Raw genomic sequence first — 16,072 nt, 5'->3', positions numbered from 1 at the left:
TGAATTTCTCATCTACCAGCCAAAAATAGGTATGTAACAGTTGGGAAAATAATATGAATGGTGACAAAAATTAGAAGAAAATTCAGATCCTCAAAAGCTTAAAAATATACAAAGGAAGTTCGTTATGCTCACTGAATTGCAACAACAACAATAATTATGATGATGATGATGATGCTAATATAAAGGCAGATACTCAGATGCACTGCACTATTGCCAGGTCGATTTTCAATTACATTTCACTGATGTATTCATTTGTTTCTTAATGTGCTCATCTTGCCCATTAAGAATAATTAGCAGGCTTGCTTGGCTTGCTTGGCTTCTGACAGTGATTTTTTTCTTTTTGTTGACAACCACTTTTATTTTTTGGAAAGTAATTTTTGGATATTATAGTATGACTGCCGTGTAATTTAAACTTCCTAAGAAATTTAAAGGGAAGATGTAAACAATAATTTTTAAAATAAGATTATTGTAATCTATAATACCACATAAAGCAAAATACGAGGCATTAACTATTCCTGAAGAGCAGAATCCAGAAAAGGAAACAATATTTTAGTAATGCTAATATAATTTGGTACAATAAATTACTAAAATGTGCCAAAACCATCATAAAAGTTATTGGAAATAAATAATTATTTCCTGTAATTTGGCACAGTTGAGGCCAGAATTTGTTCTCAGTTACTCCAGTAGAAATACCCTGATTTCAGTGGGGTTGGCATGGATGTAACAGATCAGAATTTGGTCTAAAATAGTTTTATTGTTAGTTACTATAGCAAAGAACGCAAAAAAAAACTTACCATAAGACAGAACATAAAACTACCAATGAAGTCTACTGAAAAACATAAAATGCAACATAAATTTTACTACACACTCTTTTAAGAACACATTCCACCTACACTGTAAAGTTTTTAATTTGCTGCACTTTGGAACCCTGCTATATTAAACCTATTGTAAAATCCAGTACAATAGAAGCACTTTGAACGCTGAGCTCCTGAGTACCAAATGTTAAAAAAAAAGGGGGGGAGAGGATCTTTGTTGAAGCTTTCAGCAAACACTTCTCTGAAAGACTAACAGAGTCAGTACAGACTTTAAGACTTCTTGTAGGGTTTTGGGAAATATAAGGTATTTCTGAAATACAGTGTGGAAACAACTTCATTTATTAGGGATATTAAAATTTATCCTTTTGAGGAACAAAAAAACTTTAATAATTTAATTCAGGGCAGTGGGTGAATGTTTTTAGCACATATCAGTTCATACCCTTGATATAGAAGTCTTCAGCCATTTGGTAAAAGTTCAGATGTGCTCATAGGCTCTGTTAAATGAGATATTTGCTGATGTGATGTCTACTAAACCCAAACTGAAACTCTTTGTGGTAAAAGGTCCTTTTTGTTAAACAGCCAAGCTTTTGTCAAACATCAGCTTATTTTGCTATGTTGGTTTTGAAAACCTTTTTCCCCCCTCATGTTTTTGATTTCCACAATGACAGATGGCTAGAAGTGTGATATAAGATAGTTACATTATACTACACAGGACAATGCAACAGCTCAGCATCAATTCACTAACATAAATGTTTAGAATTTAGAATCAACCTCTGAATCCTGACTAAAACCCTGCATTTTTGAGAAAAGGGGCATTTTTTGGAGCGTTTTTCAAGTTGTAAAGGAAATGATTTGTAACTGGCTATTTTTCTCCATGAAATTGTTAAAGTATTTTAGGCAATTATAGCTGGCTGATTTACCTCTGAGAACATAAGTGTTTCGGCTGCTAGCTAATATTCTTGCACTACCATGTCTCCTGTTTTAAAAACCTTACATAATTGCAAATTTCATTTTTTTAAAAATAACCCACAGCAGAGTTTACCTTAATGAAAAAATAAGTCCTCATTATGCTAGTGTTCAAAAACATACAAATCATAAATCTAAATCATTGTGACATTACAGTGGCCAAAAATTGAACAACTACTCTTCCTGAAAATGCAGATTTAAAGATCACCAAGGAAAAAAGCAAAGAGATACCTTCCACTTTTTCCTTTCAGTTTCTCACAGGTATTAATATTCACTATATACATCAGTCCTTATACTATTGTAGATATTTTATGTGGCCACAAATCATGCTCACTCTCTCTCTCACTTAGTACAGTTCAATTTTCTGAATTCTGTGTACATATCAGTATGGCAAAATAGTGATTTCTTCTGATATAATAATTTAAGAAACATAAAATATAGTTCATAGAGGAAAGAGTGCTTTTATAACCTTACATTAAGATAAATAATGCCAAACTGATAATTGATTAAGTAGAATATGCTGATAATCTGTAGGTAGTGGGTATGGTATTGTATAAGTTAGTAGTAATAATGGTACATGTGCATGTATCTATGTTGGACATATGATAAAAAGTTAATATCTGAAAGCAAGTTTAGTACAAAAAATCTAGTTTTATTAGCAAAAAGAATAAATGTTGAGAGGGAGTTAATTATTTGGTTTACTGCTTTACTTCCTGTAACACAGAGCATATAAAAATGGAATCTCTGACCACTTAACCATTAGACAAATATATATCACTGTACTTGCTGCTTTCTCCCTACCAATGTGTACTTTTTTTTAATCCAAGAAGAAAGTGTGGAATTTATTACAGAGAAAATTTCAGTTCCGTTCAAGAAATTTTATATCTTTCTGTGTTTTTAATTACTTACAGGGGAGACTTTTTTTTTAAAATATACCCCATGCTGTCTTTCTTTATATCAATTGTTATTCAGCCAGTAAAAAGGAATGAGCACAACAAACCAGTTTTCTATCTGAATAAGGATACTTTTGATGGCCTTTTCATTTCCATCAGTTAACAGAACTTCTTTGACATCTGCAGAAATAGCAACCTGAAAAAAAGAGCACAGCAAACAATGAGCAAATACGCTTGTCTGTGTGGAAGTGAAGACAGGAGTGACAAGCCTTCAGTATCATGCTTCCTCACCTATTTCTCTGTAACAATCTTCAATCTTTTTTCATTTTATGTCTGCATTATTTTAATCATTCAATCAAATCAGTCAATACTTTTATCATTCCATTTGCGGGAGCCTCTATCTTGCTATCATTCTGTTCCGTAATTGCATTGTGACAGCGGATGATGGTATTCTGAGAGGCTTTCATTTGCGGGCTTCTGTTTATCTAGTAGAGCCATCATACAAGGCTGTCACTCTGCCTTTCAGCTTGCTTCTGTCTGACTGCCTGATGCCCTTCATATAACTTTGCATTGCAGGCAGATGGCTTTGTAAGGGTAATTTTTTTGTGAGCTTTGACATGCTCGCACATTGGGCTGTAACCTCGACACATTGTATAAGAGCGACAGGTTTGTCAAATGCCAATCAGTGTAACAATATGCTTTTATTTGTAGAGACATAAAAACTTGTCTAATGCACTGCACTGCTACATAATATCTCCTGAATACATGACTCAGAACCCAGAGAATGGTGAACGACGCTCCTGAATGGCCAATCTAATTCAAAAGAATCTAATTACCGAGAGCTCTGGATCATGTTTGTTGGTGTAATAATGCAGGCAAAACATTAGCAGCTATATCATGGTGCTCCAACTGTGATTCGCCAGGCTATTCCTGTATCTTAGCAAATGGGACTATAATCTGAAAAAAAAAATGCTTCAGCTATGGCAATGAAAAACAGACTATACGTGGCCTGGAATGTCACAACAAGAGATATTGACTACACTGAGGTAAAATGTTTCTGCTCATCGAGGCAACCATAAAATCAATATGATACGAAAGCAAGTCAATCTAGAAGGTCTCTCAAGACTCTGCAGCTTGACCGCAGCTGATGCTGTTGACAGTTCTCTGACCCAGCAGTTGGAGGCACTGGAACATTTTTTCTTTTGTTCCTCCCTCTGAATGGGATTGGAATTGAGAAAAGACCTACCATGAGCCCAGCCAAGCATGTCATGCCACCCCCTAGCTCACACACAGCAAGGTCCCTGAAAGAGAGAAAGGAAATGGTAGAACCCATACAAATTAGATGAAAATGGTCAGAGAGACATATATGTTACAAGAACAAATTGCCATCTGCAGTATGAACTGAGCTACCAGGAAGTTGTAGAGACACGACTAGGCTACCTCATGTAGTTTGCGTTTTAAAAATAATTATGAAATAGAAAAGTCACAAAGCAGGCAAACCAGTAGGGGTTCCCTCATTAGTGTTCAGTGCAACATTACCACCGCTGAGCTGAAAAATCTGAGAAGGTTCCCTTTTTTCCCCTTGTCAATGGTGCTGTCTTTTAGAACTAAACTAGCTAGAGTAGCGAAAGATAATTGTTAGGAAAGGATAACACTGTTAATCCACATTCATTCTTTCAAAAACAGTTAGACAAGTAAATGTGGAAATTAATATTATTTATATCTCTATCCCCATGTACATATAGCTTTACCTAGAAAATATTTATATTCTGAAAAAAATATATAACACATTTTAAAACAAGCCACATACCTTTCAAGTGGAGTATTTAGATTTCTCAATTAGCATTTAAATTGCAAGTGATATACAAACAATACTATTAGAAACAACACAGGAACAATGTACAGTTAAACTACTGAAAACTAAAGTAAGGTAATGTCAATAGCCTAATCTGAACCCCGAAAAGCAAGAGAACTCAGAATTAAGGCTGAATATCTGGTGTGTCATGCTGTTCTTCACTTAGCCTGTTGTGCACAGGTATTACTCAATAATAATAACATGTGCTATCTATATGGATGAAACATATTTTAGTGTGGAGAACCTGCATGATGGGAGCTGCATGGGGGGAGCCGTCAATAGAATGTTCACATTAGCATTGTCTCTACACCGATGGCATGCTTTGGGGGGGGAGGGTGACTGTGTACTGACATCACCTACGCCAGCATTTAGGGCAGTGTTGAGGGTAGGATCATGGGATTTCCAATTACAGCTGGGAGAAAATTTTCCACTGAAACATTGTTGACGGAAAATGGCTTTTTGATTAAATGGACTTTTTTGTGGGGAAAATGTAAAACCTGAAATTTTTTTATGAAAACAACAAAAAGAAATTTGTTTTAATTCAATTTTTTTTGTGGGAAAAAATAATTTTCTGATAGGCACTGCAAGTGATGTTTAGGGACAGAGCCCATTAGTCTAGCCCATATAGGTTTCTCTGCTGCAACCCCACATGCTAATAACTTATCTAGGAAGGGGATGGATTTATTTGCCTTAGACCCTGAACACTTCACTTGCATAAAGTCCACTTACTCTGGCTTTATGGAAGTGATGTAAACATCACTCTATAAAGTATAAAAACACTTTGGAGCCCAAACAATGCCTAGACACAATAAGGAGAATTAAAAATAGAGGTCTGCAGCTTTGACTCAAAATTTATTTGTATTTTATGGCTGCAATAAATCTTAAAAGAATATTTTTAATTTTATTTTAATCTTACAAGATTATTTTCTCACATCGTTTTTTCTTTCGGTTTAGGGGGGTTTTAAACAGGTAGTGTTTAATGAAAAAACTTACAATCCACATTTTGCATTTAATAGGTATTATCCCTTTACAGAAATGACAATCCAATCAGTAAATACAGCATGTACCCAATGAATTTTTAAAAAGTGTATTATTGAACCAATAATGTAAATGCATATTATATGTTTATATATATATATAACAGCACTTATTCAAACATGCATAATGAGGATTAACAGCTCTTTTGGAACCAGTCAGTCAAGTAAATACAGTTTTGGTGACTTTTGTAAAATGAAAATTAAAACCTATATGGAAAACCTATTGACTTTGAGTTTATTGCACAGAAGCATGAGCCTGACAAGTGATGACTAGGTGAAACTGCCATTGGCTTTAATGGAAGTTTTGGTTGCTAAGCAGCTCAGAGCACAACACCCAGAGTTAGTGACTTTTATTGAAGCAGATTTTTAAAAAATGGAATACAGTGTTCCATAACACATGCCCACAGCAGTACCTTTGTGTGCAATATGGCTCAGTAACAGGCAACAAAGGGACAAGTAGTTGGCTGGAGATGGCACTGGAGGCAAGTGACTCTCTGGGGGCAAGAGACAGAGAAAGCCTCTATACCAGGCTGGGGGACTGAATGGAGAAGCTCCATTGCTGCTACTGCAGCATTAAGGCTGAAGTAACCTCCTCAGGTCTTGCAATGCTATATGAAGATCAAAGGCTGGTGAATATAAGCAGTGGTGAATCCATTAGCTCTCCTCCTGCCCGTCTCCACCTGACCCTCAAAAAGCAGTTGTTCACAACTGTATAGGGAGCTTATGTGCAGATGGACTCCACCTACAACCCAAACCCTACATCCTTGCTCCTGTACAATGGAACTGCAGGGCTGTCTATGTCCACAGAAGAGGGGAAAGAATTTAGGGCTTGATTCATTTTGTATTATTGTAAGTGTGCCCAGTGAGTCTTTGAGAGGCATGTTATATAACTACGGGAAAAATTAAATATATAAAAATGCAGAATGACACAAAAATACTGACAGAGCCTTAAACATAGGGGTGCACGTGCATCGCTATATAATATGAATATGATGCACTTTATCAGATAATACTTTGCTAGCTTTCTCTTGCTCAGTTTAAAGCGTGTCTTTTATTTTTCCTGACCTTCACAATCAGTGATGATCGATCGGAGCTTCACTTTTGTTTCCCAAAAATCAAAGTGGAATAAAACGCCTTGAGTGGAAATCAAAAGTCTTTGACATATAGCAAAAAGCTTGCTGTGCAATACTAGTACCCAAAGGCAGCTCAAAATTCTTTGTTAAGAGCAACATGCTTTCACCTTGAACTTTTTAAGTTTAATCTGAAGACTTAAATCATAGCAATCTTTACCATGTAGATACAATAAAACTAACAGATTAGAAAGCATCTTTTATGTTCAATTCTGTGTACCTGAACATTTGATTGTGCTTGAGGCAATAGTGAGCTAGCACCTCTTCAGAAGGCCAGATACCTATAAAATATAAAGATATTTGGTTTTTTATAATAGAATATTTTTTCTTCTGAAAGGTGTCATTAATATTTAATAACTGTTTTTTAGATCTGTACCAAACTGATCTTTTACTGGATTTATTTTAAAAATATGCCATAATATAGCGGAGAATAAAGAAAAGAAGAAGACTTACAATAGGAGTGCTTCTAAGATACACAACAACAGACATTTTATGGACTTCAGCAAGGCTAATCCACACAGATCTACTTGTTTAAAAATTAAGCACCAGCTTCAAGATAATAAACATTAAATACTATCAAATTCTATGAAATATCTGTTTTATACCATATATTTGACATTTTCAGCCTCATTAACTATTGGTAGGCAATGAATTAATAGAATCATAGCATTTAAGGCCAGAAGGGACCATAAGATCATCTAGTCTGACCTCCTGTATATCACAGGCCATTCAATTTCTTCCAGTTCCCCCTGTATTGAGCCAATAACTTGTTTGACTAAAGCATGTCTTCCAGAAAGGCATCCCAACTTGATAAGAAGACATCAAAAGATGAAGAATTTATCACTTCCCTCTTAGCCTGCTCCAGTGGTTAATCGCTCTCACTGTTTAAATTGTATACCTAATTTCTCATTTGAGTTTGTCTGGCTTCAGCTTCCTGCCACTGGTTCTTGCTATGCCTTTCTGCATTAGATTAAAAAGCCCTTTAGTACCCTGTATTTCCTCCCCATGAAGGTATGTATACACTGTTCTCAAGTCACCTTTCAATCTTCTTTTCATAAGCTAAACATATTGAGCTCTTTAAGTCTCCCACTGTAAAGCATTTTAACCAGGTCTTGAATCATTTTGTGGTTCTTTTCTGTACCCCCTCCATTTTTTCTATTTCCTTTTTGAGATGTGGACACCACGAGTGAATGCAGTATTTCAGGATTGGTCTCACCAAAGCCATATAATGAGGTAAAATCATTTCCAAATTCCTGTTCACTTCCGTCTTTATACATCCACAAAAGAATAGAGAATAACTTCTAATTTTATCAATTGAATTATATTCAGTTATGAAACTCGCAGTGACTCTGTGGCTAAGTTATATTTTCCTCTAGTATTGCTGGAAGTGAAAGAACACTCCTATGTATCCATTCATAAATCATAGCTTGAGCCGGCCTGCGAGTTCAATGGCTAGCACAGTGAGTTTCCATGAGAGTGACCTGGCTTCAGAAGCAGACTATGGACTCTCATGCCTGTAGGGAACTGAGAACTTCATGGATCATATAATCTCATCTTCTAGGGATGTGAACGGGAAGAGGAACTTTATGTCTAAGTTTTGGGCACTCCCACAGACTACTAAAAGTGACACTGCTATCTCAGAGGACTACAGTCAAAGTCTATAAGTCAAAGCTCTCATAAGGAAAGAGGTGAGGTGACACTTGAGAATAGGCAGCCTGAAATTAGAAAGGCAGAAAGACCCAAAGATCTTATTTTTGGATAAGACTTCCAGAAAAGGGTTCCACTGTCAACAAAAACACCCCATCACTTCTTAGAGAAAGTATAAAGTTTATTCAACAAATAGCAGCTGGTGATTTTTCAACAGTGCATAAACTTCTTCTGTTTCCTCATTTCAAAGTTCCCTGAAATTAGGAAATGACTTGAGAAAGGAAACTCAGAAATATCGTCATTAGAAATTCCCATTAATTCTCCCCAGAAAATGTCTTAATAGTTTGAAATAATCAGCTATCACATCGTAATAATTCTATGGCTACACATACTACAGGGTCATCATATTCCCCACATTTCATTACTTGTTGTAGTAATAGGGCTTATAAATCCCCCGTGGGTCAGTAACCAAAGGAAACAATCACACACAGTTCCAATCAGCAGACTGCAGTGATACACATTCTTATTAGCCAGTACATTATATACTCCCCACATACTGGAGATACTCAGATACAGGAGAATGAAGATTTCAGAACCATCAGATGCCAATTGTAATGATTCCATAGCTACTTAGACTTTAACATTGTCGGGTATTTTGCACAGTGTGTATGGGCTTCCACAGCAATTGATCTCTGAAGCTTCCAATAAAAAAAACCAAAGTCCCCACATTATGGGGTATTAATTATTATTATTTATTAAGCACCAGCAATGGACTCAGTGACGTACAGGATCCAAAGGATGGCAGAGTCCATGCCCTTTGCAGCTTACGTCAATAGACAACAAGGATCAGACAGAAACCTACAATGGGAAAGATGATGCTATCTTACAATGTTTCTTAGCTGTAGGAGACTCTTCATTAGCTATATTAGCATTGGGGTTCATATCCTCGATGGATATGGGAGGCAGCCAACAAACATATTCACATACATGTTTGATATACCATCCAGTGGAGGGCAGTGGTACACATACACATTATCTAGTGTGTTAAATCAGATTCAAATACTGGCAGGAAAAACTTAGGGCTTGTCTACACAGTACCACAGTGTGGATTGTGGGGTGTGAATTACAGAGTGCACCAAAGAGTTGCATGCTAATTGCTCTGTGTGTACACTTGCTGGCGTGAACTGAAAGGTATCTAGTTCACATTAATGCAGCTATGTTTGAAAGAGGACTACGTTAACACGAACTAGGAACCTTTTAGTTCTTGCTAGTTAGAGTGCAACTCTTTGGCGTGCTCTGCAATTCACACCCCCTGTAAGCCTCACGACAGCACAGTGTGGACTTACCTTTAGTCCGTCCATCTTTCTGAAGGAGCCAGACAGATAAACTGAGTTGCATGCAATTTATTAAGTATGTAAGAATGGAGTTTTGCCTCAAGGTGTTCTTGGCCAAAACTTCCCCTTCTCTAAAGCACTATGCAGCCTGATTGTCATCCTCAAGAGCATAATTGTTCAGTCCATCCAATTGCCACTCGCAGCCTCCCACAGCTGGCTACTCTTACTATGTGTTATATGTATATAAAGGCCAAATCCTGAAAGAATTGTTCAGTTTTAACTCGGTTCTTCCTCAGGCAATGCTCTCGGAGAAGACTAATGGACAAATCCCGAAGGGTGCTGAGCATCTATAAGAGTTTTGCAAGAATGAGGAATGATTAACCTACGAAGGATTTTGGAATTTGACCCACAGTTTGTAAGCCATTTCTGAATAAAAAAGAGATCAGAAATGTAAAATTTAATATTTTAATTAGTATTGATTGACATACCTAATAATGTTCCTTCAATGCTTTTTGTTATTCGTACAGTTCACTGTAGTTTAGATTGATGTAATTTCTGAAAATCTGCTATTTTTCTTAGATACACCAAGGATTAAAATCACATATTCATACACATTTACCCATTCCTCGGTAATATATACACTAAGGATCCTAGAGGATTTTCTTTCTTTTTGAGCATTGAAATATGTTAAATGACAAATTTTACAATAAATATAATAACTATTTTAGTATTTAATATAAAAATGTTTCCGTTTACAATGAATAGGTGTGTGTACTCATACAAAAGCAGTGGTTTCTGATGTTTAGTGAAGAAGTGGTTAATTCAGAACCATTTGTAATACCCTACAATCCACATAAAAACCCACTTTTTTATAGCAAACCCTGAGTCTAAATGACTCTTAAAAATACTTATTTTTGTAGCAGACTGAGCTTCTTGCCCATTGTCCGAAATCAAATGCTTCTCACTTTGATGTGGCTTTGATTGAAAGGACAGCCTGAGTGAAGTCAAAGTATTCACTAAATCTTTTGCTATGGGACACCAGTTCCTTCACCCTGCCACCACACAGTGATAATACCCAGCTTCCTCTTGGCAGCAGCTTCTTGTACACCACTTACCCCATCACAGGGAGAAGAAAACAGCATCTGCTGAAACAACAGTGCCACTCTATAACCAGCTGCTAGCAACACACACTACACCTTTACCCTCCCCCTCAGGATTGAAAGTATCACCTCCGTAATGATCCAAGACACTGCCAGCTAAAGAAGCAGGAGTCAGAAGGTCTCTCACAAACCAAGGTCTCAAGTGTGGAAGCACACTGTGCTGCCAACTAAGCCATCAAGCCAACAGCAAGAATACGTTTGTTAATTTTAGTAAAAGGAAAAGCTTCTCTTGCCTGAACAGGTAGGTAAGCTTCTTTGACTGCTTTCAAAACAGGGATAAGCTTAAAGATCCATGTGGAGGAGTTTGCTCTCTGCCTTATACTCCTTCATTCTGACCTACATTTTTCAGCATTGCAACCTACATTTTTAACATAGTCAAAGCATAAAATAGTTTAATTTCTGATTAAAAAAGCCCCAAATGCTCAGTTCTGTTATAATACAACAATGTCAAAATCCCCAGTAATTAGCACCTACCATTAACTCTTCAGAGACAAAAATATTATTTATTACTTCCTGCTATACAAATGTACACATACATGTGCATATGGGTTTTGTTTCCTGCAAAAACACTGTAAGAACTTTTGGGTAAAATTAACAAGAGGCCTCTGATTTTGCATGCATAAAATTGGACAGGCACCTATTTGGATGTGCAATTACTACTGCATTTACACATGCAAATGATTGTGTAGACACTTACTTACACTTTTGCACGTACGAGAATTACTGCACCTCTTCACATCAGAACTGTTTAGCAAGCAAAAATAGGCAATGGCTGAAAAATTGGCTCTAAAACAGAATTTGGCAAAATGTTGGGGGTTTGCTCTGCGATATTTGCAAGAAAACAGACATTTTTGCCAGTTTTGAGAAGTTCAGGAATAATTGTAAAATCATTTACATTTTTGCTAAGAATTATGTGAAAATAGAGAAAAATTGCCACAAGACAATATTGAAACAAACAGTAGAATTAAGGCTCTACTGGACTTCAACGCTCACTCATGTCAGGGTGCCTATGTGCACGTACAGATGTGCAGTACTCAGTGAGAGCTGGGAAAGGGACTGTGCCTCAGCTAGGCACAAAGAACTCCCAGGAAGTCCCAGGAACACAGCTGCTGTGCTGCCTTTATGCACACTACAACGTCTTTTGCTTGCTGGTGCAGTGGTCCATTGCTCCACCCCACCCTGATCCTTTTGTGTTGATTGCCAGAAGAGGTGCACTACCCTGCCAAAACTATTGGCTTTAGGTATCTACACAGTGCTCATTATGAAGGTATTGGTGTGTGAGCATAACGACTAGATTGGAGAGGTGGTGAAGGACATGACATTTATTTTATTTGTACATATTCCTGTGGCACTCGTCTCCACATCACCATATCAGACACCTCACCAACATTACTGGATTTAGGCTCCCAAGAATCCCCTAAAGTCATGAGTACTATTATCCCTGTTTTACAGATGGAGAATTGAGGCAAAGAGATGAAATGATTTGCTCACGGAGGTCACAAAATAAAAAATAAAACCTTTCCTGATTCACAGTTTTGTGCCTTAACAACAACCATCCTTCCTTCTCTATAGAGAAACAGCAGCCAAAGAAGTCATGATACCCTAAGCATGCTTAAATGGAGTTGCCTTTGCCACAGTACCCATGGCAAAGTCAGTGTCGTGAAATGGGGCCTTAAATTCCTCCTTCATCAGCCACAGCACAGCAGCCTTCTTCTAGCAGCCTTAGTGGTCTGTGACCTAACAGGAATTTAAAGCAGGCCTGAAAGGAATACTTGTAACTGAACCTCCTTCTGAGGGACATCACCATGTCAGACAAAACCAAATCTACTGTTATTCCTACTCTATTACAGTCAGTTTCTGGCATTAAAAATGATCAATTGTGAAAGGGAAGCTACAGAAAACTTTCCATTGAATAGGAATTATCCAACACTTTTAAAAAGATTCTTCATCCACTGTTTTAACTTGTCCCTCATGTGGTTCTTAACCACATATTTTAAAGATTAGTGTCACACATTTGAAGACTGAAAATTGTTACAAAGCTTCTCCAAAAAAGTAGCATATTGTTAGAGTACTCTCAGTATACCATACCCGGTATATTTACATATTGTTGGAGTACTCCCAGTATACCATACCTGGTATATTTACATATATACATCTGTACATAAGGAGCCAGTATGCCTCTTTGCACTGCTCCACGGGTGGCTGATTCAGCCAGCTGGGACTTCTCCCTGCACAGGGGGAATCCTTGGGGGACACAGGGTCACTGTAGCAACTCTGTGCCACCTCCCAGCTATACCAAACACAGGAACAGTGGGCATGGCTGGAGGTGAGGGATGTGCCTGAAGAATACACACACTCTAATTATTCCCATCCACCAGAACCACAAGCCATGAGCAGCTGAGTATAAGTTATGGCTGTCCTGTGTCTGCGTAATTTACATCAGGGATTGAACCAGCTCCTGTCCAGTCCCAGGACTGGATGGTTGTCAAGTTTGTGTAGGATCACCTTCCCTCACACCGAGTCCCGTGCCAAGAACTGCATCATGAAGCTTTACCTTTTTTCTTTTCTTTTTAAGTTATGTGACTTTTTACTACTCACCTCATGTTTCAAATTACTTTTCTGTGTCTCAGGATAAGAATCCTAATGAAAAGATTTTTTTAAATCTTAAGTCATCCATTATTTTTTCCCAAACAAGGCCTTACACAAAATGATTTTAATTTGGAGGTACTCTGTTCTATGCACTATGTGAAATGAGTTTGGTGATCTCAGTCCAGTCCATAGAGGACAGTATTCTGTATCACAATAAAAAATTACCAAAGTTATTGGTTCTAACTGGCAACTGTACTGGTAATCTCAGTTGAGGTGCAAAGGACTGAATTGTGCTACAGAGAATTAACTACTCTCTCACCCCTAGAGATCAGGGTTAAGGCATATTGCTGGGGCAATGTGGCAAAACGTTATTACTGTCTATGCTGTACCTATTCTGTGGATAAAACAGAGTTTCAGTTTCCAGGGCTGTCAATCCAGTGCCTTTCAAGTGCACTAAACTCACAAAAAGGAAGAAGATGCACTGTAATTCCTAGGTCTACAACCGCTAGAAGGTACATTTTATCCTCAACTGTGGAGAAATATAGAAAAACAAACATGTCTGCTTACTGGTATACTTACATTCTAGGTAATTTATAACTGTGTCCTTTTACTCTTCTTGTAATAAATTTACAATTGTACTTTTAAGGCATGAAAAGTTTAACTCTTTGTTTTCAACTCTAGAGACCCTGCTTTACATTCATCTCCTAGTTTACAATAGGTCACAAGGGAAAATGAGTTTGATGATCTCATTCCAATCTCCTTTTGTGTGCATCACCGCCACACAATTTAGCACGAAAGACTGTGTATAGTATGCTCAAGAGAGAGATCTTGGACTGGAGAAGAAGCGATAGTGCAGGTCAAGATTGAGATATAATGGCAGAGCTGTATAGGGAAAATTGCAGAATGTCTGTTAGCCCTATGCCTGGCCTTAGCCAATGCTATCAGTCCCTCTGTTTACTGAGCACTAAATTCACTTACAAATAAAAAGAAATATGAAAGTGGAGAATGAATAGCATGGTTAGAGCTAAATACAAAGTGGACAGACAGAGATCAAGTTTCCTCACACAGTTCTGTCAATGCACCTAACTTCTGAGGAGCAACACTCCTAATATTCTGATTCTGGGCCTTTCTTGAGGAAAGATTACTGTCACTCATGACTGACAATGTTGGATGAGTTTGCATGAAGGTGGGTCCAAAAATCCTCTGAGATCTGAAAATCATCCAAATATCACACCTTGGACCCTTCTCCAATTTTATTATGTCACCAAAAACATGTACTGAGATCAAAGATAGGGTCAAAAAATTTCATTTTCACTAATTAGGTCATATATCACACAAAAGTGAATATGTGAAAGTAAATGAAAAGTTAGTGCATTAATCCATAATGCCTAGGTACCCACTTTAAGTAGACTATATTTGAAAAAGGACAAATAGATGTTACAAGTTACTACTGGCATGAATAAGTAAGTTTTTAGCTGTCATAAAATTTTAGAGTGAGAGAAAGAAAGTTTATCATACAGAACCACTTTTATAATAGCTCAAACACAGAAGTCCGATCTGCATAGTAAAATGAAGTGGGGAGGAATGTAGAGAAGGGAATGATTAAACATCAGTTGTTGTTTTGTCAATGTTTACAATGTTCTAAGTCACAATTTTCAAACCTGGGTGCCTAAATTCAGGCACTTAGACATTTAGACTACAATAAAAGTTAATCGAAGCTGTGGATGCTTGGCCTCTCTGAAAGAGGGATCACTTACGAAGGTGTTTGAATATGGAAGTAGGAGGCAAATTTTCAAAAGGCCTCAACACTCACAACCAGGGCCAGATTTTCAAAAGGGTAGCTACTGGGAGTTTAGCTCTTTTGAAAATCTGACCCCAGGTGTTTAACATGAAATGCCCAGTTTTGAAATTTTTATACTAAGTACATTTGTGAAATGTGTTGGGTGATAAATATGCTGTATGAGGGTTTTTTATCAAATGTGTTCAGTAGTATTTACCAGTATCAGCTTGCCCCTGAACTTTTCTACATGTCAATTCTGTCCACTCTCAACCACCTCCTCCTTTAAGTCCTGTGAAGAAGAGCAATTTGTATCAGCAGCAGAGGGACAATATTCCCCTTCCCACAGCAGGAATGACCACAAGAGAGTTTCAAAAGGTAAAGGATTACTAGCGAAATAGAGGCTATAAAGAAGAACACATCTCCCCACTTTTTCCTCTCCACATGTTTTATACAAACCCTTGTCTTTCTCTCAATCTAAAATGAAATTTATGATATTCAGATCATTGAAAATATGTATAAGCACTGGCTGAGATCTTCAGCCTGGGCAAAATGGCCTCAGCTCTATATCTCTCACTTTCATCCTCATTATTATTCATGACTAGGAGGGAAACATGATGGTTTGCAATCTGCAAATTTCTTTATAGCACAAACTTAAGAAGCTCTGTGGAACTGACGTGGAAATACAGTAACAAGAAAAAGCTGTAAATGTACTGGTTTCTGGTCTATACGTAAAATCGTCAAACTGTACAAACCTACGTGTATTATTGTCTTTAACACCTTTTTTTCAAATGAATGAATTTGATTTAGTTTTCTTTACCCAGTTTTCAAATAGTCATTAAAAATTAAACAACACTGGAACAAGCCTT

The 16,072-nt window shown here is 37.2% G+C and overlaps 1 protein-coding gene across 1 annotated transcript in view; it reads right to left on the bottom strand.

The window, feature by feature from the left end:
* CAMKMT (calmodulin-lysine N-methyltransferase) overlaps nt 1–16,072 on the bottom strand; it is a 335,286-nt gene that overhangs the window by 48,766 nt on the left and 270,448 nt on the right. The window contains exons 4-6 of the mRNA XM_067565423.1: nt 6,917–6,977; nt 3,921–3,975; nt 2,807–2,870 (exon numbers count right to left, since the gene is read on the bottom strand). Of these exons, the coding sequence (XP_067421524.1) occupies nt 2,807–2,870; nt 3,921–3,975; nt 6,917–6,977 (180 nt within the window). The remainder of the gene's footprint in view (nt 1–2,806; nt 2,871–3,920; nt 3,976–6,916; nt 6,978–16,072) is intronic.

Source organism: Emydura macquarii, unplaced genomic scaffold (genome assembly GCF_026122565.2).
Source record: "Emydura macquarii macquarii isolate MOO-44397 ecotype Brisbane River unplaced genomic scaffold, CSIRO-AGI_Emac_v2 contig_2676, whole genome shotgun sequence".
Lineage (NCBI taxonomy): Eukaryota > Metazoa > Chordata > Testudines > Chelidae > Emydura > Emydura macquarii.
The sequence above is the reverse complement of the archived record's forward strand: the minus strand, read 5'-3'. Positions and strand labels throughout refer to the sequence as shown.